The sequence below is a fragment of the Scyliorhinus torazame genome, chromosome 19 (genome assembly GCF_047496885.1).
Source record: "Scyliorhinus torazame isolate Kashiwa2021f chromosome 19, sScyTor2.1, whole genome shotgun sequence".
In the NCBI taxonomy this organism is placed as follows: Eukaryota; Metazoa; Chordata; class Chondrichthyes; order Carcharhiniformes; family Scyliorhinidae; genus Scyliorhinus; species Scyliorhinus torazame.
In genome coordinates, this window is record NC_092725.1 from 67,552,008 (window position 1) to 67,579,452 (window position 27,445).

Genomic DNA, 27,445 nt, shown 5'->3' on the forward strand with positions numbered 1-27,445 from the left:
CCTGGATCCAACACTGGACTGAAAGAAGCAGAGAAGCCAGTACCAATCTCCGTAGTAAGAGCAGCAAGTGAGAACAGAACTTTAAAAACCTGAAAAAATCAAGTGGCAGAACATAGAATCACCATAGAATCATAGGATTTACAGTTCAGAAGAAGCCATTTGGCCCATCGGGTCTGCACCGGCCCTTGGAAAGAGCACCCTATCTAAATCCGCACCTCCACCCTATCCCTGTAGCCCCACCCAACCTTTTTTGGACACTAAGGGGCAATTTAGCATGGCCAATCCACCTAACCTGCACATCTTTGGCAGTGTCACAAGAATGGAACCTAGGTAGGAGTAATGCAGTTATGATGAGTCTAGGAAATAAATTTGAGTTGAGTTCCAGCCAACAACAGTAAAAATGGAATAAGTAGAATCCGGGGTGGTCGCATCAGTGATGGACTTTGTGCATAAATTGTAACAAGCCCCCTCATGGTAGCATCAGTGATGGACTTTGTGTATAAATTGTAACGAGCCCCCTCATGTGTGCAGGATACTATAGATTTGAACTTGTGAAGTGTTGTATTGTCTTTGGAAGGTAGATTGGAAAGCGCTGAAATGGGGCAACGTCTATTTGTAAATCAACAATCCACAGCTTATTTGACTTGGAACACAAAGAAAGAAACAATTTTTTTGAGTACGATGCACCAATGGATAATTCTATGTGAGATTATAAACATAACTTAAAAAGCAAGTGTATGCTGATTTTGTAATGGTCTTTGATAGGATGAACTAGTTGAAAATAATAGAATTTGATAGCATTCCTGCCACCTAGTCATGATAGTGGGTTGAAATTCAATGCCAGGACTTGAGCATAATGCTCAAAGCTGATACTTCAGTGCAGTACTGAAGGAGTGCTGCATATTTTTGCATGCCATTTTTCAGTTAAGATTTTAAACCAAGACCCCCTAAGTGGGCATAAAAGACCCCACAAACAGTATTTAAAAACATGCAGGGAGTTTTTAAACCTGTGGTTATCCCTCAACAAGACAAAAATAGATGATCTGGTTATTATCACATTGTTGTTTGTGGGAATTTGCTAAGCACAAAATTGCCGCTGCATTTCCTACAGTACAACAGTGAATACACGTCAAAGCATATTGGTTGAAAGTGCTTTGGGGTGCCCTGTCGTCATGATAGTGCCTGCATATGAATTGGAAAGAGAAACTTGATTAAAAGCTTTGTAAATGGGACAGTCCACAAGTGTTGGGGTAGCAGATTGAGAGTTGGAGCCAGGAATGATAGGAAATTGAGTCTAACCGGACTGCTGTAGCTTGGTACCTGTATTTGTTGCCTTAACATGTATGGAGAAATGATGTAAAGAGAGTAGAATGAATAGGTAGCAATTCTTGTTAGTCTGAATTCTATGACGATGGACTATATAATGGCCATCAGTGAGGGCAAGATCAAAATTATGAAAGTTTTTGGAGGGCAGGTAAAATAGAGTCTTTTTAATATGTACAGTGGGGTCTGAAAATTTTAATGACTGAAGTGTCCAATGTGCAAAGTATGTGAGAGCTAGAATTAAAAAGGGAAAAGTTGAATTAATCGAAGAAAGATAATATTGACTAGACAACTTGAATAGACAACTTGTTATGAAGTGGTGTTGAAACATGTTTGCTAAGTGAAGAGATGGCCAAGAGCTTTGGGATCTGAGTTTACAGATGCATGGGAAAAAAAGCAGATAAATAAACTAGTGTTGCAAATGTACTCTCAAAAACAAAGGTTAATTAGATACGTGTTGGGAATGGGATATTGAAAGTGGTGGTAGACTAATGGAAGAAAAAAGACCATAAGTGAGGAAAAGGAAGATGCTTTTCATCCACTTAAGAATAGAACGGCGCTGAGGACCCGGGTTCGATCCAGGCTCCGGGTTACTGTGCGTGTGGAGTTTGCACATTCTCCCTGTGTTTACGTAGTTCACCCCTTCAACCATAAATGTGCAAGCTAGGTGGATTGCCCACACTAACTTGCCCCTTAATTGGAAAAAAAAGAATGAAATGTCTAATCAGGAATTGAAGCAAAGAAAAAGAGAGGGGGCAATTGAGCAGACCATGGGTGAAACTCCTCGTGTATATGTCATTATTAGCACTTTTTAGATGGAACGTATTGACAGCATCCCTCTATCAACTGTTGCAGGTTGCACGTGTGCTGGATTGCCTCCCAATGGAGCTCTATTTATCTGTCTGCCTCATATTTTAGTTTACAAACAATCCTTTTTTATAATGTCATTAACCCAAGATGGTTATTCCCACGTTATTTTGAAATCTAAGAGTATGTTAATTGTTGATTGAAGACATTTTCTTGAGGATATGACCCTTTGCTGCTGTTTACCTGTGGCTTACCCTATTGTCTCAAAGCCACAGTAACATGTATAAATTTGTAGTTTGATGGCTGTTTCCTTGGGAACTTGAATTAAATGGTTTAAATCTGGAAGTGGACCTCCTTTATAAGATAAGTGGTAGTATATGAGAACATCAATAACATAATACAATATAAATTAAACTAAACATTCCTTCCTGACTAAATTAGTCAAAGCCTCCAAGATACAACAGTAACTTATAATATAGAAACATTTCTTGCAGTGGAAGGTGTACTGGTCTGAAATAAATTGGAAATCCCAAATTAATATGCTAGAATTTTGGATTTATTGTCACGTGTACCGAGGTACAATGAAAAGTATTGTTCTGAGTACAGTCCAGACAGATCGTTCCATACATGAAAAACATAGGACATACGATAAATACACAATGTAAATACATGGATATAAATATCGTGTGAAGTATATGGAGTGTAGTGCTACTCAGTAGGGAAGATGCATGGAGAGATCAGTTTAGTCCAAAAGAGGATCATTCAGGAGCCAGGCAGCAGCAGAGAAGAAGCTGTTTTTGAATCTGTTAGTGCGTGTTCTCAGACTTTTATATTTCCTGCCCGATGGAAGAGGTTGGAAGAGAGAATAACCTGGGTTATAACCTGGATTTTAGATAGTTAAACCTTCTTTGATATCAATCTTCTCCAATCCAACCAAAATCTCCTGGATTTGAATAACATGCTCAACTGAACATATTAGTTTAAAAAAAACTGCAGATGCTGCACAACAGAAAATGCTGGAAATACTCGGCAAGCCAGCCAGCATCTGTAGAAAGATAAATAAATAAAGTTTTAAAAAAATATATATATATTTATTCAAATTTTCAACAAAGCCCCCCCCCATCAACAAAAAGAAAGAAACAAGAACACAACAATCAGAAATTATACATTGGATTTCCCCCATATACAATAACCCCCCCCCCCATATAACATTTAAAAACACAAATAAATAGGGAAAAAACCCCACCTTCACCCAAACGCCACCCCAAAAGAACCCCCCCCCCCCCCCCCGCCCTTGGGCTGCTGCTGCTGCTGACCTCCTCCTAACGCTCCGCGAGATAGGCTAGGAACGGTTGCCACCGCCTGAGGAACCCCTGCACAGACCCTCGCAAGGCAAACTTTATCCTCTCCAGCTTGATGAACCCTGCCATGTCATTAATCCAAGCTTCCACACTGGGGGGCTTCGCATCTTTCCATAGTAGCAAAATCCTCTGCCGGGCTACCAGGGACACAAAGGACAGAATACCGGCCTCTTTCGCCTCCTGCACTCCCGGCTCGTCCGATACCCCAAATAATGCCAATCCCCCAGCTCGGCTTGACCTGGGCGTTCACCACATTGGACATAGTCCTCGCAAAACCCATCCAGCGCCAGGCACTACCAGAACATATGGACGTGATTTGCCGGGCTCCCCGAGCACCTCCCACATCTGTCCTCCAACCCAAAGAACCTACTCAACCTCGCCCCTGTCATATGCGCTCTGTGAGTAACTTTGAACTGTATTAGGCAGAGCCTGGCGCAAGAGGAGGAAGAATTAACCCTACTCGGAGCATCAGCCCACAGACCCTCATCTATCGCCTCCCCAAGCCCCTCCTCCCACCGAGGCCGCCGCCTCTTCCTTCAGCTCCTGGTAAATCGCCAAAACCTAGCCTTCTCCAACCCATACACCCGAAATCACCCTGTCCTGAATCTCACGTACCGGAAGCAGCGAGAATTCCGTCACAAACGCCCTCCCTTGCATGTACTTGAAAGCATTTCCCGGGGGTTGCCCAAACTTCTACTCCAGCGCCCCATAGGTTCGCAAACGTCCCATCGATGAACAGGTCCCCCATTCTTCTAATCCCTGCCCGATGCCAGCTCCGAACCCCCCCCCCCCCAATCCATCCTTCCCGGGACGAACCGATGATTCTCCCGAATCGGGGACCAAACCGAGGCTCCCACCTCGCCCCTGTGTCGCCGCCAGTGCCCTCAGATCTTCAGCGTCGCCACCACCACCGGGACTCGTGGTGTACCTTGTCAGCGAGAGCGGCAGCGGTGCTGTCACCAGCGCCCTCAGGCTCGTGCCCTAACAGGACACCATCTCTAGCCTCTTCCACGCCGCCCCCTCTCCCTCCATTACCCACTTACGGATCATCGCCACATTGGCTGCCCAATAATAGCCACACAAATTTGGCAGCGCCAGCCCCCCCTGCTACGCCCCAGAAACACTCTTCACCCTCGGGGTCTTATTCGCCCACACAAATCCCATGATGCTCCTGCTTACCCGTTTCAAAAAGGCCTTGGGGATCATAATGGGAAGGCATACTGGAACACAAAGAGAAACCTCGGGAGGACCGTCATTTTGACCGACTGCACCCTACCCGCTAGCGAGAGTGGCAGCATATCCCATCTTTTAAAATCCTCCTCCATCTGCTCCACCAACCGTGTCAAATTGAGCTTGTGCAGGGCCCTCCAACTCCTAGCTACTTGGATCCCTAGGCACCGAAAGCTCCTTTCCGCCCTGGTTTAGCTCACTGGGCTAAATCGCTGGCTTTTAAAGCCGGCCAGCAGCACGGTTCAATTCCCGTACCAGCCTCCCCGAACAGGCGCCGGAATGTGGCGACTAGGGGCTTTTCACAGTAACTTCATTGAAGCCTACTCGTGACAATAAGTGATTTTCATTTCATTTCCTTTCATTTCAGCGGTAGCTCGTCTATCCCCCTTCCCATGTCCCCTGAATGCACCACAAAGAGCTCACTCTTCCCTACGTTGAGTTTATACCCCGAAAAGCCCCCAAACTCCCTAAGGATCCGCATGACCTCCGCCATCCCCTCCACTGGATCTGCCACATACAACAACAGGTCGTCGGCACACGACACCCGGTGTTCCTCTCCCCCTCGGACCAGTCCCCTCCATTTCCTGGGCTCCCTCAGTGCCATGGCCAGCGGCTCAATTGCCAGTGCAAACAACAAGGGGGATAAGGGGCACCCCTACCTCATCCCCCGGTACAGCCAAAAATACTCCAACCTCCGCTGGTTCATAGCCACACTCGCCACTGGGGCTCGAAATAGCAGCCTGACCCAACTGATGAACCCCTCCCGAATCCAAACCTCCGCAACACTTCCCAAAGATATTCCCACTCCACCTGATCAAATTCCTTCTCCGCGTCCATAGCTGCCACTACCTCCGCTTCCCCCTCCACCGAGGGCATCATAATCACATTGAGGAGCCTCCGCACATTTGTATTTAGCTGCCTACCCTTCACTAATCCCGTTTGGTCCTCATGAATCACCCCCGGGACACAGTCCTCAATTCTCGTAGCCAGCACCTTCACCAGCAACTTAGCGTCAACATTGAGGTGCGAGATCGGTCTATATGACCCACATTGCAGTGGATCCTTGTCCCGCTTCAAGATCAAAGAAATCAGCGCTCTGAACATTGTTGGGGGCAAGGTCCCCCCTCCCTCGCCTTATTAAAAGTCCTCACTAGCAACGGGCCCAGCAGGTCCACGTATTTCCTGTAGAATTCAACCGGGAACCCATCCGGCTCCGGGGCCTTCCCTTGCCTGCATGCTCCCCAATCCTTTAACCAGCTCCTCCAACCCAATCGGCACCCCCAAAACAGCCACCACCACCTCCTCCACCCTTGGGAACCTCAGCTGATCTAGGAATCGTCGCATCCCTTCCTCCCCCGCTGGGGGCTCAAACCTGTACAGAACCCCATAGAAGTCCCTAAATATCTTGTTTATTCTGACCGCACTCCGCACCGTTTTCCCCCTCTATCCTTAACTCCACCAATCTCCCTCACTGCCTCCCTCTTACGAAGCTGATTTGCCAGCATCCGACTCGCCTTCTCCCCACACTCATACGTCGCCCCCTGCGCTTTCCTCCACTGTGCCTCTGCTTTCCCCGTGGTCAAAAGGTCGAATTCCGTCTGGAGGTTCCGTCGCTCCCTAAGTAGCCCCTCCTCGGGGGGGCCTCTGCATACCTCCTGTCCACCCTTAAAATCTCCCCCACCAACTCCCTCTCCCTCCCCTCTCTCTTCTCCCTGTGGGCCCTAATGGAGATTAGCTCTCCCCTGACCGCCGCCTTCAACGCCTCCCAGACTACCCCCACCAGCACCTCCCCGTTGTCGTTGGTCTCCAAATATCGTTCAATGCACCCGCCCGCACACCCCCTCATCCGCCAACAGTCCCACATCAAGGCGCCACAGCGGGCACTGGTCCCTCTCCTCCCTCAACTCCAGCTCCACCCAATGCGGGGCGTCGTCCGAGATGGCTATGGCCGAATATTCCGTTCCCTCCACTTTTGGGATTAGCGCCCTACTCAAAATGAAAAAATCTATCCGGGAGTAGGCTCTATGGACGTGGGAAAAGAAGGAACATTCCCTGGCCAGCGGCCTAGCAAACCTCCATGGATCCACTCCCCCCACCTGGTCCATAAACCCCCTAAGCACCTTGGCCACAGCCGACCTCTTACCCACCCTGGACCTAGAACGGTCCAGTGCTGGGTCCAGCACCATGTTGAAGTCCCCCCCCCCCCCCCCCCCCCCCCTATTATCAAGCTTCCTATCTCCAGATCCGGAATCCGACCCAGCATGCGTTTCATAAATCTGGCATCATCCCAATTCGGGGCATATACGTTCATCAGTACCACCCGCACCCCCTGCAACTTACCACTCACCATCACATATCGACCTCCGTTATCCACTACAATATTCAGTGCCTCGAACGACACCCGCTTCCCCACCAGTATTGCAACCACTCTGTTCTTCGCATCCAGCCCTGAATGAAAGACCTGCCCACCCTATCCCTTTCTCAGCCTAACCTGATCTGCCACCTTCAGATGTGTGTCCTGGAGCATAACCACGTCAGCCTTCAGTCCCTTTAAGTGCGCGAACACCCGGGCCCTCTTGACCGGCCCGTTCAGGCCCCTCACATTCCAAGTTATCAGCCGGATCGGGGGGACTCGCCCCTCCCCCGCCGACTAGCCATCTCCTTTTCTAGGCCAGCCACGTGCCCGCGCCTCCCACACCCTCCAGTCCCCCAGGCGGCAGACCCCCGCCCCGACTACCTCTCCTACTTCCAGCTCCCCTTTGGCCAATGCAGCAACAACTCAGTCTCTTTCCCCCCCCCCCCCCCCCCCCCCACGCTAGATCCTCATCTAGCCATTTTGCTTCCCCCATGACACTCCCGCAAGTCAGCTGACTCCTGCTGACCCTGGCCTCTCACGCCATTTCATCGACCCTCCCAGTGTGAGAATCCCCCCACCCCTTGGCAGTCAGTGTGCGCTCCTATCCAGCACCCCCCCCCCCCCCCGGGCCCAGCCCGGCCCCATCCTTCCCTAACGCAGGTAAAAGCCCGCGCTTTCCTGAGCCGGCCCTGCCCCCTCTGGCGCAGCTCCTTTTTGTGGCCTTGCCCCAATTCCCCATCCCTGGGCCTCCACCCCCCTCTTCCTCCGTGGGGCCCTGCCCCTCCAACACCGACACCCACACTCTCCCACAACCCCCACATCAAATCCATTCACCCACCCCCAACCAGCACTCAAGCAAAAAGAACATTCCCCAAACGCAGTAAACACAGTAAACATCCCCCCACGACAAACCCTCAATTTGAGTCCAACTTTTCAGACTGTATAAAGTTCCGTGACTCATCATGCGTTTCAAAATAGTGGTGCCGATCTTGGAAAGTGACCCACAATCGCGCTGGCTGCAGCATCCCGAACTTCTCCCCCTTCCAATGGAGCACCGGCTTAGCCCGGTTGAAACCAGCCCTCTTCTTAGCCACCTCTGCACTCCAGTCCTGGTAAATTCGGATCTCCGTGTTCTCCCACCTGCTGATCCGCTCTTTTTTGGCCCATCTCAGGACACACTCTGTCCATAAAGCGGTGGAACCTCACCACTACAGTCCTTGGCGGCTCGTTGGCTTTGGGTCTCCTTGCCAGGACCCGATGAGCCCCATCCAGCTCCAGGGGCCTCGGGAAAGCTCCCACGCCCATCAGCGAATTGAGCATCGTGCTCATATATGCCCCGGCATCGGGCCCCTCCACTCCTTCAGGGAGACCCAGAATCCGAAGATTTTTCCTCCTCGGCCTATTCTCCAGGTCCTCTACTTTTTCCGCCCACCACTTGTACAGCGCCTCATACGCCTCCACCTTCACCACCAGGTCCAAGATCTCGTCCTCGTTCTCCGAGGCTTTTTGCCGCACCTCCCGGATCGTCGTCCCTTGGGCCTTCTGGGTCTCCACAAGCTTCTCAATCACTGCCTTCATTGGCACCAGCATTTCTGTCCTCAGCTCCTCAAAGCAGCGTTTAAGAAACTCCTGCTGCTCCTGAGACCACTGCGTCCATGTTGCTTGGTCTCCACCCGCCGTCATCTTGCTTTTCCTCCCTCGCAATTTTCACTGCACCAGGACTACTTTTTTAACAGCTCCACTCCTGGTCCAATCCATATAATGTCGGGGGGACCTTGCTGACACCTTCCCACACTGGAAGCCGTCGAACAATTGCCCCTTGCCATTGGGGCCCCTCTGAAGAGCCCAAAAGTCCGTTCCCGGCGGGAGCTGCCGAACGTGCGACCGGAAGTCAGAAATAAATAAAGTTAACGTTTCGGGTCTGATTCTTTCATCAGAACTGGGAAGTTAGGAATGTGAAGGGGTTTAAGGAGATCAAATGGGGAAAGTGTGGAAAAAGAACAACAACGAAGATGGGAGACATTAAATAACAAAATAATTGAATTGGTGGAGCGGAGCCGGAGGGATAATAAAAGGTATGTCCAGAGGAGGTGTAACAGTAGAATAATCAACAACTGTCATCCCAAAGCAAAAATGCAGAAAAGGATGTTCAGCAAAACATGCAAAGAAAAGTAAACAAATTGGGGAACCAATTAAAGCCTGAAATTGTTGAAATCTGTGCCGCCCAAAAGCAAATATGTCCAAATTGCCAAGTGAAATGGTTATTTGCGTGTGCGTTCAATTTAGTGTATTCACTGCTCACAATGTGGTCTCCTGTAACTGGGGAGACAAAATGCAGATTGGATAACCTCTGGGGGACCCAACGTTTTTGCCACAAGCTTGACCCTGAATTTCCTGTGGCCTCTCATTTTAATTTGCGACCTTACTCTCGCACCAATACCTCTGTCCTCAGCCTACTGCATTCTTCCAGTAAAGCTCCATGCAAGTTTGAAGAATAGTGCCTCATTTGAATAAGTACTTTACAGCCCTATGGACTCAACATAGAGTTCAGCTATTTTTGTTTACTCCATTATGCCTGGAATATTAAAACAGCTTTACTGCTTTTCTCATTTTTGCTTTAACTGTTATTCTACCATTCACACCTCTCGGATACATTTTGTTTTTATACTTGCCCCGGATCTCTCCCGCCTCTTTTCTTAATATAAATTTAGAGTGCACAATTATTTCTTTCCAATTAAGGGGCAACTTTAGCGTGGCCAATTCACAAATCTTTGGGTGGTGGGGGTGAAATCCACACAGACACGGGGAGAATGTGCAAACTCCACACAGACAGTAACCCGGGGGCAGGATCGAGCCTGGGTCCTCAGCACCATAGGCAGCAGTGCTAACCACTGCACCACCGTGCTGCCCCCTCTCCTGCCTCTGTCCCACCACCCTTTTGCTATTTAATGTTTTCTGCCCATTCACAGACTACCACTTTTGTTCTTTTTCCATCCTCTCCCATTTGATCTATTTTAAATCGATTTCATTTCTAACTTTTCCTCTGTTCTGATGAAAAATCACAGGCCTGACATGTTAACTTTGTTTCTTGATCAACAGATGCTGCCGGACCAGCTGCCTATTTCTAGCATTTTCTGTTTTCAAACATATTAGTTGGCTTGTTCAGAAGCATTTTGTCTCTCCGCCCCCATGCTTCACAGTTTCCTCGTAACATTTGTATGCAGTCAGTATTCTGACTGGAGATATTTTTACGCCCCATCAGTGACTCAATTAGAAGACTCCTTTTACAAAGGGGAGGCAAGATTGCTTTCATTTTTCAGTCACATGATCTCATAAATGAGATCAGAGTCCAAAACCTGGATGGTAAAGCAATTGATAATTTCAAAACCGAGAGAGGTGGTTATTAGACCAGGCTGTTAGGCTTATGGAACTAATGCAAGTAGTAACACATGGTTACTACCATTCATTAATACTCTCAGCACTAGGGACCTGGGCTCGATACCGTGTGGTTACTGTCTGTGTGGAGTTTGCACGTTCTCCCTGTGTCTGTGTGGGTTTCCTCCGGGTGCTCCGGTTTCCTCCCACAGTCCAGATGCGCAGATTAGGTGGATTGGCCATGATAAATTGCCCCTTGGTATCCAAAAGTGCCGGTTAGGTGGGGATGGGGAGAGGGAGTGAACCTAGGTGGAGTGCTCCTTCAGAGGGCTGGTGCTGACTCGATTGGCCAAATGGCCGTTTCCTGTACTGTAGCGATTCTATAGATGGAGGTAAGATAGAGATATAGGCAATGATATAATGAATGGCTGAATAGCATACACCTATTCTTATAAATCATACTTGGAGGAAAAGAAACAATTTGTTTTCAAAGCCTAAAATTAATCAAACTGACTAAATTTCCATTAGTACTAATGCCAGATATCCTTGTTCAAGTCATGGACCAAGAGTTTTGTTTCCATTAGTCATATCGCTACTTTAGCCCAAGCCACTCATGGGGAAAGTGCTGACATCACTTTCCCATCCTGTAGAATTGGAGGTGCAAATCGGCAACTGATCATGAACATCCGCATTCTCAGTGATGGCTCAGGCTAGCATGTGAGTTTATAAGAAACGTTGAGGCTTAAGATCCAAGACGGCACAGAACCCTTGCACATAACTGGACTATAATGCGAGTGTCAAAACATGATTCTTCTCTCCAAAAGTGAACTGAATATGCATTCTTGCTGTACTGGGACAAAATAATTAAATGAACAATAAACTGTATAAAACAATAAGGCATACATTTATCTTGTCTCCTCAGCATAAAATTATAGACTCCCCCTCACACTCTCTGAGCAGAATTTTAAATGTAAAACATCCAGCTGCACTGAAGCATGCTCAATCTCTGGCCCCCTTTTACTAATAAGTGCAAAGCTAAAATCTCTACATCCTCGGGCTGTTGTGCTTCTTTTGGGTAACCAAATAAACTAAATCAACAAATTGAGGGATAAATTAAAAGGCAACCCCTTAAAGGAGATACTGTATCACAGAATATCTGAAGTCAAACGTATTAGATCCAGCTTTGAAAAGTTATATGATCTTTGACAATGGGAAAACCTTCTCATTTATCATAATTGCAACTAACTTAGGAACATAGGAACAGGAGGTCGCTGTTCAGCCTGCTCCACCATTCATTCAGATCATGGCTGATTGTCTGCTTCAACACCATTTTCCCCCCATGCTATCTCCATATCCCTTGATGTCATAAGTCTCCAGAAATCCATCAATCTCTGTCTTGAACATGCTCAATGACAGGTTCCACAGCCCTCTTGGGGGAGGCGAAGGGGGTGGGGGGGAGAGGTTGTCCCATATTCTGAGACTGTGAGAATACCAAACTGAAATGCCTCCCGTCTGTGTCCTGATCTTCTAGATGACTCCCCTCCCAGCCTGGGAGAAACATCCTTCCTACATCTATCCTGTTGAGCCCTTTTAAGAACTTTATGTGTTTGAATAAAACTGATAACTGATTTCTAGAATGGCAGGACTGACTTGTGAAGAGAGATTGAATCAGTTAAGATTGTATTCGCTGGAGTTCAGAAGGAAGGGGACTCGCATAGAAATCTATAAAATTCTAACAGGACTAGACAACGTAGATGCAAGAAGTTTGTTCTCAATGGTGAGGGTGTCCAGAACTAGGGGTCACAGTCTGAGGATATGGGATAGAATGAGATGAGACATTTCTTCACCCAGAGTGGTCAGCCAGTGGAATTACTACCGCAGACAGTCGTCGAGGCCAAAATATTGTATGTTTTGAAGGAGCAGTTAGCTGGAGCACTTGGGGCAAGGTGGATCAGATTTGGGAAGGGGAGGCAGGATCAGGCTATTGAGTTGGATGATCAGCCATGATTATGATCAATAACTAAGCAGGCTCGAAGGGCCAAATGATATCCTCTTATTTCTATATTTCAAAGACTCCAATGTTGGGAAATGGCCAGACCCTGTTACCTGCAATGTTGGGAAATGGCCAGACTCTGTTACTGAACTGAGGGTCAAAATCAGGCTCACACCAACACCAGATCCATTTGTATATTGCCCTCTGTAATTGTATATGTACCTCCCCAGTTTCTCTCCCCCCCCCCCCCCCCCCCTCCCTTTTGTTGCTGAGCTAGTGCATAATACCCTACCAGTTATTTTATTCTAATTTTTTTTGTGCGTGTTTCCTTCTCTTCTATGTGTGTGTATAATATATATATATATATATATATAATGAAATGAAAATTGCTTATTGTCACAAGTAGGCTTCAAATGAAGTTACTGTGAAAAGCCCCTAGTCGCCACATTCCGGCGCCTGTTCGGGGAGGCTGGTACGGGAATCGAACCGTGCTGCTGGCCTGCCTTGGTCTGCTTTCAAAGCCAGCGAATTAGCAATATATATATTAATATATATATATGTGAGTATGTATATATGTTTATATATATATATATATATATGTGTGTGTTAATCTGTGTACATAACAGTAAATATACTTTGTTCAAAAACCCAATAAAAAGCATTTATAAAAAAATAAAAAAATCAGGCTCACTCTGTCAATGGTGCAATTGATCAGAACCTCTGAATCAGAATTTGCCGATTCAATCCCTACTGCAGGTCTTGAGTGCAAAATCATTGCTGACACTTTGTTTTCGGTGCATTTTCAAACATTGGGCAGAATGTTTGACCCGCCGGGTCGGAGAATCGGTGTGGCATCGCGCCACGCAGCCCCGACGCCGGGATGCGATTCTCCACAATTCTCGGACCCCGCGGCGCCGGGATCGGCAGCTGGAGCCTAGCCCCCTGCGTGCCGCAGAATGGGGTCCCGGAACGGGCGCCGATGCTGGAGTAAAACATTCCTGTTTTTACTCCGCCGTCGGCACTTAGCTGCCCGTTGGAAGAATCCCGCCCATTATCTTTCCAAAGAGATGTTCATGCGAGGCTCTCTATCTCTGAAAATGAGTGTGCAAGATGCTTTTGCGCTTTTTGAAGATGGCCTGGTAAGGTCTTTGTATTATGATCGCTATTCTTTCAGTAACCAGCACTACCAAAACAATTAGTTCTTTGTGGGATCTTAAGTGACTTAAGATTTTTCTTTATTTGTGAAGTCCTTTGGAACATGTTTATAAAAATATATTTTGTTCCAAACATAGTCAAACACAGACAACAAATAATACCTCAAAATAAACATGCCACACACAGTTTGTCGAATTTGAACCCCACCACCCCCACCCCAACCCGGTACATGGAACTGGGATATTATAGATATTACTAAAACAGGGCTAAGGGAGGGGCAAGACTGACAGCTCAAAGTTCCAGGGTACAGTTGATGTAAGAAATATAGAACAGTAGGCAAGCGAGGAGGGGAAGTTGCGTTTTTGATGAGGGAGAATATCACGGCAGCATTGAGAGGCAATATATCTGAGGGTTTGCCCACTGAGTCTAAATGCGTAGAACTGAAAAAATAAGAAGGGAGAGATCACTTTGATAGGAGTACTACAGGCACCCAAATAGTCAGTGGGAAATTGAGGAGCAAGTGTAAGGAGATTACAAATAGCTGCAAGAAACATAGATGGTAATAGTTGGGGATTTTTACTTTCCCAACATTGACTGGGACAGCCATAGCATAAAGGGCTTGGATAGAGAGAAATTTGTTGAGTGTATTCAGGAGGAATTTCTCATTCAGTATGTGGATGGCCTGACTAGAGAGGGGGAAAAAACTTGACCTCTTGGGAAATAAGGAAGGGCAGCTGAGGGATCACTTTGGGACCAGTGACCATAATTCCATTAGTTTTAAGATAACTATGGAGAATGATCGGTCTGGCTCAAAAGTTAAAAATTCTAAATTGGGGCAAGGTAAATTTTGATGGTATTAGACAGGAACTTTCATAAGTTGGTTGGGGGAGTCTGTTGCAGGCAAAGGGACGGCTGGTAAATGGGAGGCTTTCAAAAGTGTGTTAACCAGGGTTCAGGGTACGCACATTCCTTTTAGAGTGAATGGCAAGGCTGGTAGAAGGAGGGAACCCTGGATAACTCCGGATATTGAGGCCTGGTCAAAAAGAATGAGGAGGCATATGACATGCATCGGGATCAAGTGGATCCCTTGAAGAGTATAGAGGTTGTCGGAGTAGAGTTAGAGAAATCAGGAGGGCAAAAAGGGAACATGAGATTGCTTCGGCAGATAAGGCAAAGGGGAATCCAAAGAGCTTCTACAAACTCATAAAGGGCAAAAGAGTAATTGGGGAGAGAGCAGGGCTCCTTAAGGACCTACAAGGTCATTTATGTGCAGATCCACAAGAGATGGGTGGGTTCCTAAATGAATATTTCTCATCTATATTTTCTGTTGAGAAAGGCATGCATGTTGGGGAACTTGGGGAAATAAATAGTGATGTCTCGAGGAGTGTACATATTACAGAGAAGGAGATGCTGGAAGTCTTAAAGCGCATCAAAGTAGATAAATCCCCATGACCTGATGAAATGTATCTCAGGATGTTGTGGGGGGCTAGGGAAGAAATTGCGGGTCCCCTAGCAGAGATATTTGAATCGTCGACAGCCACAGGTGAGGTGCCTGAAGATTGGAGGGTAGCAAATGTTGTGCTTTGCTTAAGAGGGGTGGCAGGGAAAAGCCTGGGAACTACAAACCGGTGAACCTAACGTCTGTGCTGGGTAAGTTGTTAGAAGGTATTCTGAGAGACAGGATCTACAGGTATTTAGGGAGGCAAGGACTGATTAGGGACGATCAGCATGGCTTTGAATTTGATTGAGGGGACATGGGGTGGGATTCTCCCCCTCATCTCCCCCCCCCCCCCCCCCCCCCCAACGCTGGTTGGGGGAATCGGTGGGGCGCCGCGTGTGTCCCGCCACGCTGTTCCGACGCCCGCACGCGATTCTCCCACCCTCCCTCCCCCCAAACCGGTGCGGCGAGAATCACGGCTGGCCGCTGGGAGAATCGCCGCTCGGCGTTTGCAACGGGCGAGCGGCGATTCTCTGGCCCGGTTGGGCCGAGCGGCCTGCCCAATACGACGGGTTCCCGCTGGGGCCGTCCACACTTGGTCGCTGCCGACAGGAACAGCGTGGGAACGCTGGGAGGGCGGGCGGCCTGTGGGGGGGAGAGGGGGGTTGCTGCACCGCGGGAGGGGGGCCTCAAATGGGGTCTGGCCCGCGATCGGTGCCCACCGATCGGCGGGTCGGCCTCTCTGAAGGAGGACCACCTTTCCTCCGCCGCCCCGGAAGATCCATCCGACATCTTCTTGCGGGGCGGCCTTGGGGAGGACGGCAAACGCGCCAACCCGCGCATGTGCGGGTGACGTAATTTATGCGGCGCCAAGGCCCGGCGCGCGTACATGATGCAACGCTGCTACTAGCCCCCCGGGGGCGGGAGAATAGGGGGCTGGGAGCGGGCTCCGACACCGGAGTGAAACACTCCGGTTTTCACTCCGGCGTCGGCACTTAGACTCCCAATGGAAGAATTGCACCCATGAGATTTGTTGAAGGGACAGCCAAGAAGGTAGATGAGGGCAGAGTAGTCGATGTTGTCTACATGGACTTTAGCAAGGTCTTTTACAAGGTACCGCATTGCAGGTTGTTGCACACGATTAAATCTCACAGAATCCACGGCGAGGTAGCCAATTGGATACAAAATTGGCTTAATGACAGAAGACAAAGAATGTCTGTAGAGAGGTGTTTTTCAAACGGGAGGTCTGTGACCAGCGATGTGCTTCAGGGATCTGTGCTGGGACCACTGTTATTTATTTATATTAATGATTTGGATGAGAATTTAGAAGGCATGGTTAGTAAGTTTGCAGATGACACCAAGATTGGAGGCATAGTGGACAGTGAAGAAGGCTAGGATAGCAACTGGATCTTGGTCAATTGGGCCAGTGGGTCATGAATGGCAGATGGGTTTTAATTTAGATAAATGTGTTATGATGCATTTTGGTAGATTGAATCGGGGCAGGTCCTACTCGGTTAATGACAGGGTATTTGGGGGAGTTCTAGAATTATAGAACAAGGAGATCTCTGAGTACAGGTTCATAGCTCCATGAAAGTGGGGTCACAGGTTGACAGGGTGGCGAAGAAGGCATTCGGCATGCTTTGTTTCATTGGTCAGAACATTGAATACAGGAGTTGGGACTTCTTGTTGAAGTTGTACAAGACAGTAGTAAGGCCACACTTGGAATACTGTGTATAGTTCCGGTCACTGTATTTTAGAAAGGATATATTAAAATAGAAAGAGTGCAGAAAAGATTTATGAGGATGCTACCAGGTCTTGATGGTTTGCATTTAGGGAAAGGCTGGATAGACTGGGGCCTTTCTCCCTGGAGCATAGGAGGCTTAGGGATTTTATAGAGGTCTATAAAATAATGAGGGGCATTGATAAGGTAGATTTTCAAAACCTTTTCCCAAAGGTGGGGGAGTCAAAAGCTAGGGCATAGGTTTAAGGTGAGAGACGCGAGCTACAAAAGGGTCCAGAGGAGCAATTCTTTCGTACAGAGGGTGGTGAGTATCTGGAAAGAGCTGCTAGAGGTGGGTACAATTTTGTCTTTTAAAAAGCATTTAGATAGTAATATGGGTAAGTTATATGGAATAGAGGGATATGGCCCAAATGTGGGCAATTGGGACTGGCTTAGTGGTTTAAAAAGTGGTTGGCATTGACAAGTTGAGTCGATGGGCCTGTTTCCAAGCTATAAACCTCTATGATCATCCCGACCTAGCCATTGACTTGGGACTTGATCTTTCCACCCTCGGCTGCAATACACAATTAAAATCACCCCCATGATCAGCTTGTATGAATCCAAGTCCGGGATGGACACCAGCACCGTCTCAACAAAGTCCGCATTGTCCCAACGCAGCCCCCACCCAATACTGCTTCCGTTCACTAGCATACCTGCTAGCATGGCGACTCCCAGCTGGAGGTCCAAAGGACGCCATCCAAACCGCCCAACCTACCCATCACTCTCCACCCCCCCCCCCCACCCTGCTTACTCTATACCGTCCCCTCTTTGACCCACCCCAATACCCAACCACCCTACGCAAAGAAAAAACAACCGACCGCAACCCAAATATTACATCTTAACATACCAATAACAAAACGACAACAGTGAAAAGCACACGTGCTAAAACACACCACATATCAAGTAAACAAATTGACTAGAGGACTGGACGGCGTAAATGCAGGGAAAATGTTCCCAATGGTGGGTGTGTCCAGAACAAGGGGCGGGATTCTCCCCTACCCGGCGGGGCGGGGGGTTCCGGCGTAATAGAGCGCGGGAACCACTCCGGCATCGGGCCGCCCCAAAGGTGCGGACGTTTTCGCACCTTTAGGGGCCAAGCCCTCACCTTGAGGGGCTAGGCCCGCGCCGGAGTGGTTTCCGCTCTGCCGGCTAGCGGGAAAGGCCTTTGGCGCCACCCCAGCCGGTGCCAAAAGGTCTTTGCCGGACGACGCATGCGCGGGAGCGTCAGCGGCTGCTGACATCATCCTGCGCATGCGCTGGGGAGGGGGTCTCTTCCGCCTCTGCCATAGTGAAGACCATTGCGAAGGCGGAAGAAAAAAAGTGCCCCCACGGCACAGGCCCGCACGCGGATCTGTGGGCCTCGATCGCAGGCCAGGCCTTCGGGGCACCCCCGGGGCCAGATCGCCCCGCGCCGCCCCCCCCCCCCCTCTTTCCCCCCCCCCCCCCCCCCAGGACCCTGGAGCCTGCATGAGCCGCCTTGTCCCGCCGTTCAAAAGGTGGTTTAATTCACGGCGACGGGAGAGGGTTGACAGCGGCGGGACTTCGGCCCATCGTGGGCTGGAGAATCGCCGGGGGTGGGCCCGCCGACTGGCGCGGCGCGATTCCCGCCCCCGCTGAATCTCTGGTGGCGGAGAATTTGGGACATGGCGGGGGCGGAATTCACGCCATCCCCCGGCGATTCTCCAACCCGGTGGGGGGGGTCGGAGAATCTCACCCAAGAGGTCACAGTCTGAAGGTTCAGGGTAAATCATTTTGGACAGAAATGAGACATCTTCACCCAAAGAGTCGTGAACCTGTGGAATTCATTACCACAGGAAGTAGTTGATGCTAAAACATTGAATATATTCAAGAAGCGGCTAGATATAGCACTTGGGCGAACGGGATCAAAGGCTGTGGGGAGAAAGCAGAATTAGGCTATTGAGTTGGATGATCAGCCATGATCGTGATAAATGGCGGAGCAGGCTCGAAGGGCAAAAATGCCTCCTGCTCCTATCTTCTTTGTATCTATGGCAAGTTCCAACATTAGCCCTTCCCCAACCCATGCTCTACCAACTCGCTCTTCCAATTTCTTCCATCGGGCGGGAGAACATGCACAAACAAATTCAAAAACGGCTTCTTCCCAGCTGTTACCAGACTCCTAAACGATCCTCTTATGGACTGACCTGATTAATACTACGCTCCTGTATGCTTCACCCTATGCCGGTGTCTAGGTATTTACATTGTGTACCTTGTGTTGCCCTATTATGTATTTTCTTTTCTTTTCATGTACTAAATGATCTGTTTGAGCTGCACGCAGAAAAATACTTTTCACTGTAGCTCGGTACACGTGACAATAAGCAAATCCAATCAATGCTCCTTGCATTCACCTCATCCGGCGTTTTAAAAAGTAATGTTCCCTGCCCTGGAAAGTCACCCAAAGTTTGGCCCAAACCAAACCTTGCTCCAAAAGAGTGCTGCTTTGGCCTTGTTGAACCCCATCCGTCACTTGGCTTGGTAGCTCCAATGTCCTGGTAAATCCGTATCCGATTTTCCCTCCTAACTACACTCTTGAGTCACCTTGGCCCACCGCAGAATATTTGCCTTGTCCTGGAATGGACATGGATCCAAGGTTCTGTGAAGAGGATCTAATGCTGCCTCAATCACACTATGCCAGCCTCCCTATATCTCCTTTTGCTGTTGACGAAATTCCCCCTTAACAAAGTCCATCAACTGCTCCACAGGCAGTGTGGCAGATGACGACCCTTTCCTCTCCGCCATCTTTCCCAAAGGTGCTGCGCCACATACATCCTCCAACTCCTGAGCTAGGGCTTTCGCGTCTTTGCTTGGTCTGATATCCTGCTGACCTTCCACTCTGGGAGAGAAGCCACCACCCTCTTCTCACTTCGCACTTTATCCACAAAGGTCACCCATTAAATGGGCAGAAAGGGCTAAAACCAGCACCACCAAGCAGGAGCCATCTTTCATGATCAAACCATGGCTGCCCCTTTGGGACATTCTTTTAAAAAAAAAAAAAAATTTAGAGTACCCAATTTATTTTTTCCAATGAAGGGGCAATTTAGCGTGGCCAATCCACATACCCTGCACATCTTTGGGTTGTGGGACAAAACCCACGCAAATACGGGGAGAATGTGCAAACTCCACACACTGACCCAGAGCTGGGATCGAATCTGCCCTGGGACATTCTGAAGACTTTCTCAAGGATTAAAGTTATGCTTTTTAATATATATATAGATATATATATATAGATATATATATATATTATGAAAAAAATGTTGGCAGTAGTAAATGTTTCAGCAAAAATTGAAGCATGTAAACCAGATTAAATGATCCTCTTGGTTTCTTTAATCTCCATTTTCAACTGTCTTCAGTATTTTGTTTACTTTTGTGTTGTATTGAAAGATATTAGTAGTTTATATTAGAACATAGAACATAGAACAATACAGCGCAGTACAGGCCCTTCGGCCCACGATGTTGCACCGAAACAAAAGCCATCTAACCTACACTATGCCATTATCATCCATATGTTTATCCAATAAACTTTTAAATGCCCTCAATGTTGGCGAGTTCACTACTGTAGCAGGTAGGGCATTCCACGGCCTCACTACTCTACTCTTTGCGTAAAGAATATTAATACTTAAAAATTCTCGATTGGGCTTTTCATATCATACAACATTCCAGGACGACTTAAAAACAATTGATCTGCTGCTGTGAACTTTATCAAATCAACAACTCATGGGTAGATTTATATTAAGTATATTTAGGCAAGGCTGCGTTTATATTCTTCCTGTGTGCTTAAATTACCTAATGTTTCTTTGAGAGTCTTACTATAGCACTTTGAAAGTTTTAGTATATGTATTGGTTTTCCTGTGGTGACTCAGACGCAACAGTGCGGAAGCCTTGCGGGCATTTATTCTTTCTCAGCATTTCTGCTTGAATCCTGGCGATGGGCCAGTGCACACAAATTGGATATCAGTAATGCACATCTCCCATACCTCTGCAGTCTTGTCTGCCGGAAGTGGGTTGGCTTTTTTAATTCCCAGATTTTGTTAATCACAAATAGCCTATTTTACCTTCAGTAAGTTGGATATCTCACTCTTGATTAAGTTTGTTTCGATAAATAACTAAAAAAAATGTTAGCTTCAGGTCCAGATTTTACTGAACTGTAAAGGAGAATACTTGTAAGCAGCAGATTTTCATAATTTCACTGTCAAACATGGGTATCCACAGTTAGGTGTAAAGTTAATGTTAAAAGAAATCTGGGTTGATGTTTGTGAAATGAAGTAATTTTTACCGTGAAGTTATTATTGGATACATTTCTAGTGTAGTCCAGGGTTCTACTATAACTTCTTTATTTGTCCTGTTTGTTTCAGTTCAACTTGTCATACGTGAATTTCTGCAGTTGAGACTGATACTGTCCTCTGCAAAATATAAAATTGTGCGCTACCATGTTCTGGAAAACTGACACGCGTATAATGCTTCAAGGATCACGTATCAATTGCTTCCATTTTATGTATAATTTTCTGGGAAGGAATTGGTTCCTGCCACCTTATTGAACTATCTTGGTTCTGAAATCAAAAAATTTTTTTTTTTTTTAAAGCCCAATTTTATATAACTCTGCAATTTATGAAGTATTTAAAACTCGTGAAGTAACTGTTAGCTTTATTGGTTCACTTTATTGAATCAGGACCCCTGCAGTGCAGAAGAAGGCCATTTCGGCCCATCGAGTCTGCCAATCCACCTATCCTGCACATCTTCCTGCACATCTTTGGGTTGTGGGGGTGAGACCCACGCAGACATGGGGAGAATGTGCAAACTCCACACGGACAGTGACCCAGGGCCGGGATTTGAACCCAGGTCCTCAGCGCCGCAGTCTCCGTGCTAACCACTGCATCACATGCTGTCCCCACCTAACCTTTTTGACATTAAGGAGCAATTTAGCATGACCAATCCACCTAACCACATCTTTGGAATGTGGGAGGAAATCGAAGCACCCGGAGGAAACCCATGCAGACACGGGGAGATTCCACAGTTACCCGAGGCTAGAATTGAACCCGGGTCCTTGGAGCTGTGAAGCATCAGTGCTAACCACTGTGTCACCCTGACGTCCAACAGAATGATTGTGTGACTTTCCCCTCATTATTGTTAAACTTCAGGAACATTAGGAAAGATGACCAATATCCTGGTCGAAAAGATAGGTTTTAAGGAATATGTTTGAGAAGGAAAGTGGGCAGCAAAGAATTTTCAGCAGAAAATTCCAGAACTACAGGCCTGGATGGCTAAATGTCAGCCACCAAAGGGGGTGTAGGAAGTAGGTATTGCACAAGAGGCCAATGTTACAGAAATGAGCTGTAGAGCTTGAAGGTTACAGAAATAGAGAAGGTCAAAGCTGTGAAGGGAATAAACATTGTGATAAGATTTTTAAATTAGAACTGTTGGGTAACCAGGAATCTTTATAGTTCAGCGAGCAAGGGTGATTGATGAGTGAAAGAGACTTGGTATGAGTTTGGATGAACTCTTAATTCATGAAAGGTGGGTGGCCAGCCAGACTATACGCTGGTATAGTCGTGTCTTTAGTTTTTAAAAAAAAAAAGCACGAATGATGATTTTGGTAGTAGATACGCCTAGTTATGGGTGGAGGCAAATGGCAGTAGCGTAATTGAGTGAGGTGGTGGTGAGAGAGCTTGGGATTCTTTACTGTATGTGCAGAATTTGGCATTGTCTTGATTGGGGGGGGGGGGGGGGGGGGCGGTTCACATATAGTAATGTGGAGACTGGGAGAAATTCTCTGACTGACTATGACTGGGTAGAACCAGGTTAAGAACAGTCCCAGTCAGCTGTTCAATGGAGGAAGAGGCAGCAGGTGACCACAGGCTGGATGAGGAGGGATATTGTTCTGGGGTATATTATTTATGACTTTGGGACCGTATGAGTGATGTGACATGTACCAGATTTGGGGACAATTCAAACATGGAGTTGTGGGATAGATGGGCATGGGTTTTGGGAAGACCAAATAGTTCAAAGGACAGGTTGAGAGGTGGTTCATATCTTATGTAATCCTTTGTAACTAAAGAAAAACAGTAAGGAAACTTTTGTAGGGATGAAAAATGGTAAATCATTTAGTAACAGCTTGCTAAATGTTTCAATAAACTGCAAGTATGAATTAAGATTTGAAATATTGTTCCTGACAATTTTGTGATACCATATAATAGGCAATTTATTTAGGGTAAGCACCTAACCTGCAATAGGGCAATATAAATAAGAAGTGATTTGAGGTACACCTACAAAATAAAATGCTTAGATTGTATGAAATTATTGAAATATTTTTGTTGTAATATAGTTCAATTTAAAAAGTTGAGGTTGAGGCTTATTCATTTCAATATGCAGTATTGCTTACATTTTTGAACTGTTCGGAGTAGTCAGATGTACATTCACAACTGTAATCTTCTACAACTGCAATGTTATGATAGTACAGGGCTTTTTTACGTGCGGGTCATGACCCATGAGTGGGTCACGGGAGGGTCGAGGAGCGATCAGTTGCGATGTTCCCGTGGCAGTCTCAATCACGGGAGAAGGGCCGAATGGCCGCTACTGGCATTTTTATTGAGCATGCCATTTATTGAGCATCATCTTTTACCTGAGAAGAAATTAGGCTGTGTGCAGTCTTACGGCCAGAACCAGTGAGCAGGTCATGCACCCTGCATGTACACTTGACGTCAAGCCCCCCCTGTGTATGTGCTTTTCCTGCAAAATCACAAAGGAGCGTTTCTTCCATTTTCTAGCTGCTAGCCAGTAAGGGAAGAAGGCTGAATATGGATCGTTTTGTTAAGTAAGAGATGGCCAGAGATACAAATAGGCAGTGAACCTACTGGACAGGATCTCCCATCTGAATCTGCTGGAATTAGCTATTCCGCGTTCAGGGCAGGAGAGAGCTCCAGGGCCTCTGGTTAACAACCCACAAAAAAAACGTAGTTGATTTCTTGAGGTATGGTTTTGTAAACTGTGCCAATGCAAAACCCATGTGTGTTATATGCCGGGAAGTACTGGCCAATGAGAGCCAAAGTTTCTGATGTTGGACGAAAAGTGCTTGATGAAAAATTCCTTTTAAGGTTGAGACCCCAGAGACAATTATTAACATAAGCTGACTCCAAATCAAAAGACTACGCTGCTGTACCTGAACTGTGATACCACATTAAAAACAAGCCAAAAGCCCATGAGGATGTCAGCGTTCTGGAGTAGCCTCTCCCAAGAGTATTCAGCGCTGAGTAAAACAAGCATTTTGTTACAATTGCCCTTCACGATGACCTGCATGTGCGAGGTTAGATTTTCAGTTCTCACAAAGATAAAGATGGCACAAAAGAACTGGCTGAAGTCCGCACCTGGTATGCACATTGCCCTCCCCTCCTGTAAATCTGATTGGAATGAGATTGTGATGACCAAGCAGGCCCTCTTTCACAGTAAAGATAAGTGAACATGGCGTCACGGAGGTTGGAGGGCATGGGTTGAGAAGGTCGGCTCGTTGGCAACACAGTAGTATGTGTTGAAAATATTTGCTAAATATTTACAATAATTCTATGATGCATACTTTAATGAGCTCTCTAAATTTATCTCAAATCTTGTAATATTGGTTGCCAACTAACCAACGATTATTGATCCCTCCAATTGAGCTGAGCCATATTGGCCAGGAAAAGTCCAGACTCATAGAACTAGTACCATCTGTACTGTTAACATCCTAGTACTAGTACCATCTGTACTGTTAACAGCTGGGGTAGATAAACTCGGTACACTTAAGTTATAAGTTAGAGATGAGAATAAAACTTGATTACTTGTCTCTCGATCAAGCATTCCTAGTTGTAAGGGAAATGCATGGAGATCAGATGAGGATGTGAACTAGTGGATCTGTAGGATGGACTAAGGCTGAGTCCTTGAGCTCAACCAGGATTTGTGAAAGAATAATTGTTGCTTAGAAGAAAAGTTGGGAGAGCACTGAAGGTTGTAATTATCCATGATTAGAATCATTCTAAACTTCAATTTGATGTTGTCAAACTTAGCCACCCCATTTGTTATTAAATGACTTTCTCTTATTTTGCAGAAGAATTTTCCTACCTTGCTAAACATTGACTTTTCATTATTTTGTACTTCCAGACATTATCGTCAGCTGTTGTTCAAGTATTCGCAGCAGAGCGCAGTTCTCATTGGACAAAAAAATGCTGTGGAGTTGCCTGCCTTATCAAAGACAATCCACAAAGGTCTTACTTCATCCGAGTATACGATATAAAGGTAAGGGCAAAGGTGGAGCTTGTTGACACAAGCTTTTTAAAAAAAATATATATATTTTTCAATATATAGCAGGAGGCAAGAATAGACATTGGACCACTGGAGAATGAGGCTGGAGTAGTAATAGTAAACCTGGATCTGATGGACTACACCCTAGGGTTCAAAGGAGATAGCTGAGGAGATTGTGGAGGCATTGGTGGTGATCTTTCAGGAATCATTGGAGGCAGGGACGCTCCCTGGAATGAAGAGCTTGTCATGAGAAGCAGACTCTGGGTCTGTACTCGTTGGAGTTTAGAAGGATGAGTTTCTTATTGAAACTTGTAGGTTACTGAGAGGCCTAGATAGAGTGGGCGTGGAGAGGATGTTTCCACTAGTTGGAAAAACTAGAACCCGAGAGCACAGCTTCAGACTGAAGGGACAAACCTTTAAAACTGAGATGAGGAAGAATTTCTTCAGCCAGATGGTAATGAATCTGTGGAACTCTTTGCCGCAGAGGGCTGTGGAGGCCAAGTCACTGAGTTGTCTTTGAGACAGAGATAAATATGTTCTTGAGTAATAAGGGGATCAGGGGTTATGGGAAGAAGACCGAAGAATAGGGATGAGAAGCATATCAGCCATGATTGAATGACGGAGCAGACTCCATGGGCCAAATGGCCAAATTCTGCTCCCATGTCTGATGGTCTTATATCTACTGGTCCATTTGTCACTATTTGAAGTAACATTCTAAAATACCATTTCCTTAGCTATCTTATAAAGATCTAAGATTATTAGATATTTAATTGCCACAGAGAAAAGCCTAGTCTTTTAGTCTTTTCTCATGACTTAGATCGTTGCTACCTAGAATCAGTTATTTAGTTCTTCACTGCCACTGCACACTGCATCCAGTTCTTGACTGTGACACCTAACTAGAGTTTGATAATGAGAAACATTCTGACCAGTGTCCTATAATGTTTGGTTATGATTTCTGATGACTTGTGTTCTAATGTTTTGTCTGTGCAGTTAAACTGTCTATTGTCTAGGCTGTTGACCATGTTAGTATTAAGTCATCCAGGAAGACACCTGGGAATCTCTCTTGGCTTTATAAGTAATTCAATATTCATGGACAATATTGCACGGAATCTCCCCAAAAATTTTGAAGTGTGGTCTCCAGCGGGAAATGAGGTGCAATTCCTACTAGGGACGATCCAGTTCGCAATGCACCCACACACAAATGTTATTGGAGCCAGGGGGTGATTCACGTTGAGGGACCTGAAGAAGCCGTCAAGGGCAGATCCTCGGAGGTTGAAAAGGGCACCCCGATTTCAGAATAACACTACAGCACCACCTGCTAGGGCTAACGGCCCCGGAGAATCACCTCCATTATCTTTCTGCATGCAGGCTTTACACAATCTGAATTAAATTTCATCAGTCGTTTCTCTACCATACCCTCTGACCTATTGTATCATCTGGAAACTGGAATGATGTCATTCTGCTGTATGCATCTTGTTACTTGAAGAGTATATGCATTTGATTTATTTAATCACGGTAAGCCAATGGAGTTTTGCCGATTGTTAACGATGGAAGCCTTGGAGAAGCATTGATTGGGAATTATTTGACTTAATGGTGCTGCCCTAGAATTGGGGTTATTTGCATATCCTTCTTCATTCATTGTGCAGCATCTAACATTCAGCAATCTTAATTGCAGAGCGAATTCTGACCTGGCAGAACCTGATTTTGTTGCCAATCCAGTTTTCAGGATCATGGCAAGAACTCTGGGTTGTGCACTTGCACTCATACACACATCTCCCCTTTCCGAGATTAAATTTTAAATGTTTTGAGAGCACCATTAATGGACTACCAAAACATTTTATGTAACTCTGGGTAAGTGCATAAATTGTCCTAAACCTGGAGAATGCGAAATACTAGATAAATACTGCCCTGCAAATCCAATAGGTGTTTGATAAACATCTCTGCTCCTGGCCACTGCCTACTCTGTCACTCACACTAATAGTAAGAAGTCTTACACCAGGTTAAAGTCCAACAGGTTTGTTTCGATGTCACTAGCTTTCGGAGTGCTGCTCCTTCCTCAGGTGAATGAAGAGGTTCCAGAAACATATATATAGACAAATTCAAAGATGCCAGACAATGCTTAGAATACGAGCATTAGCAAGTGATTAAATCTTGTGGGAATTTGTGGGAATAAAGCTAAGAAATGAATCACACTGTGTACACAGGAGAGAAAAAATTACCCTCCATATATGTTCATGCTAATATAAACTATTCTGCTGACTCTTTAGTATGCGTTTGCACATGATTGTTGTTGGATGTTTTTCATCTTTCATGCTCCCAAAGATTTGCTACATTGAACCTTATT

General features: G+C 46.4%; 1 protein-coding gene across 2 annotated transcripts in view; it reads left to right on the forward strand.

The window, feature by feature from the left end:
- The window catches only part of LOC140396189 (actin nucleation-promoting factor WASL-like), a 98,115-nt gene that overhangs the window by 25,346 nt on the left and 45,324 nt on the right, over positions 1–27,445 (forward strand). For both annotated transcript variants that reach the window (XM_072484457.1, XM_072484458.1), the window contains exon 2: positions 24,961–25,095. In XM_072484457.1, the coding sequence (XP_072340558.1) occupies positions 24,961–25,095 (135 nt within the window). The remainder of the gene's footprint in view (positions 1–24,960; positions 25,096–27,445) is intronic.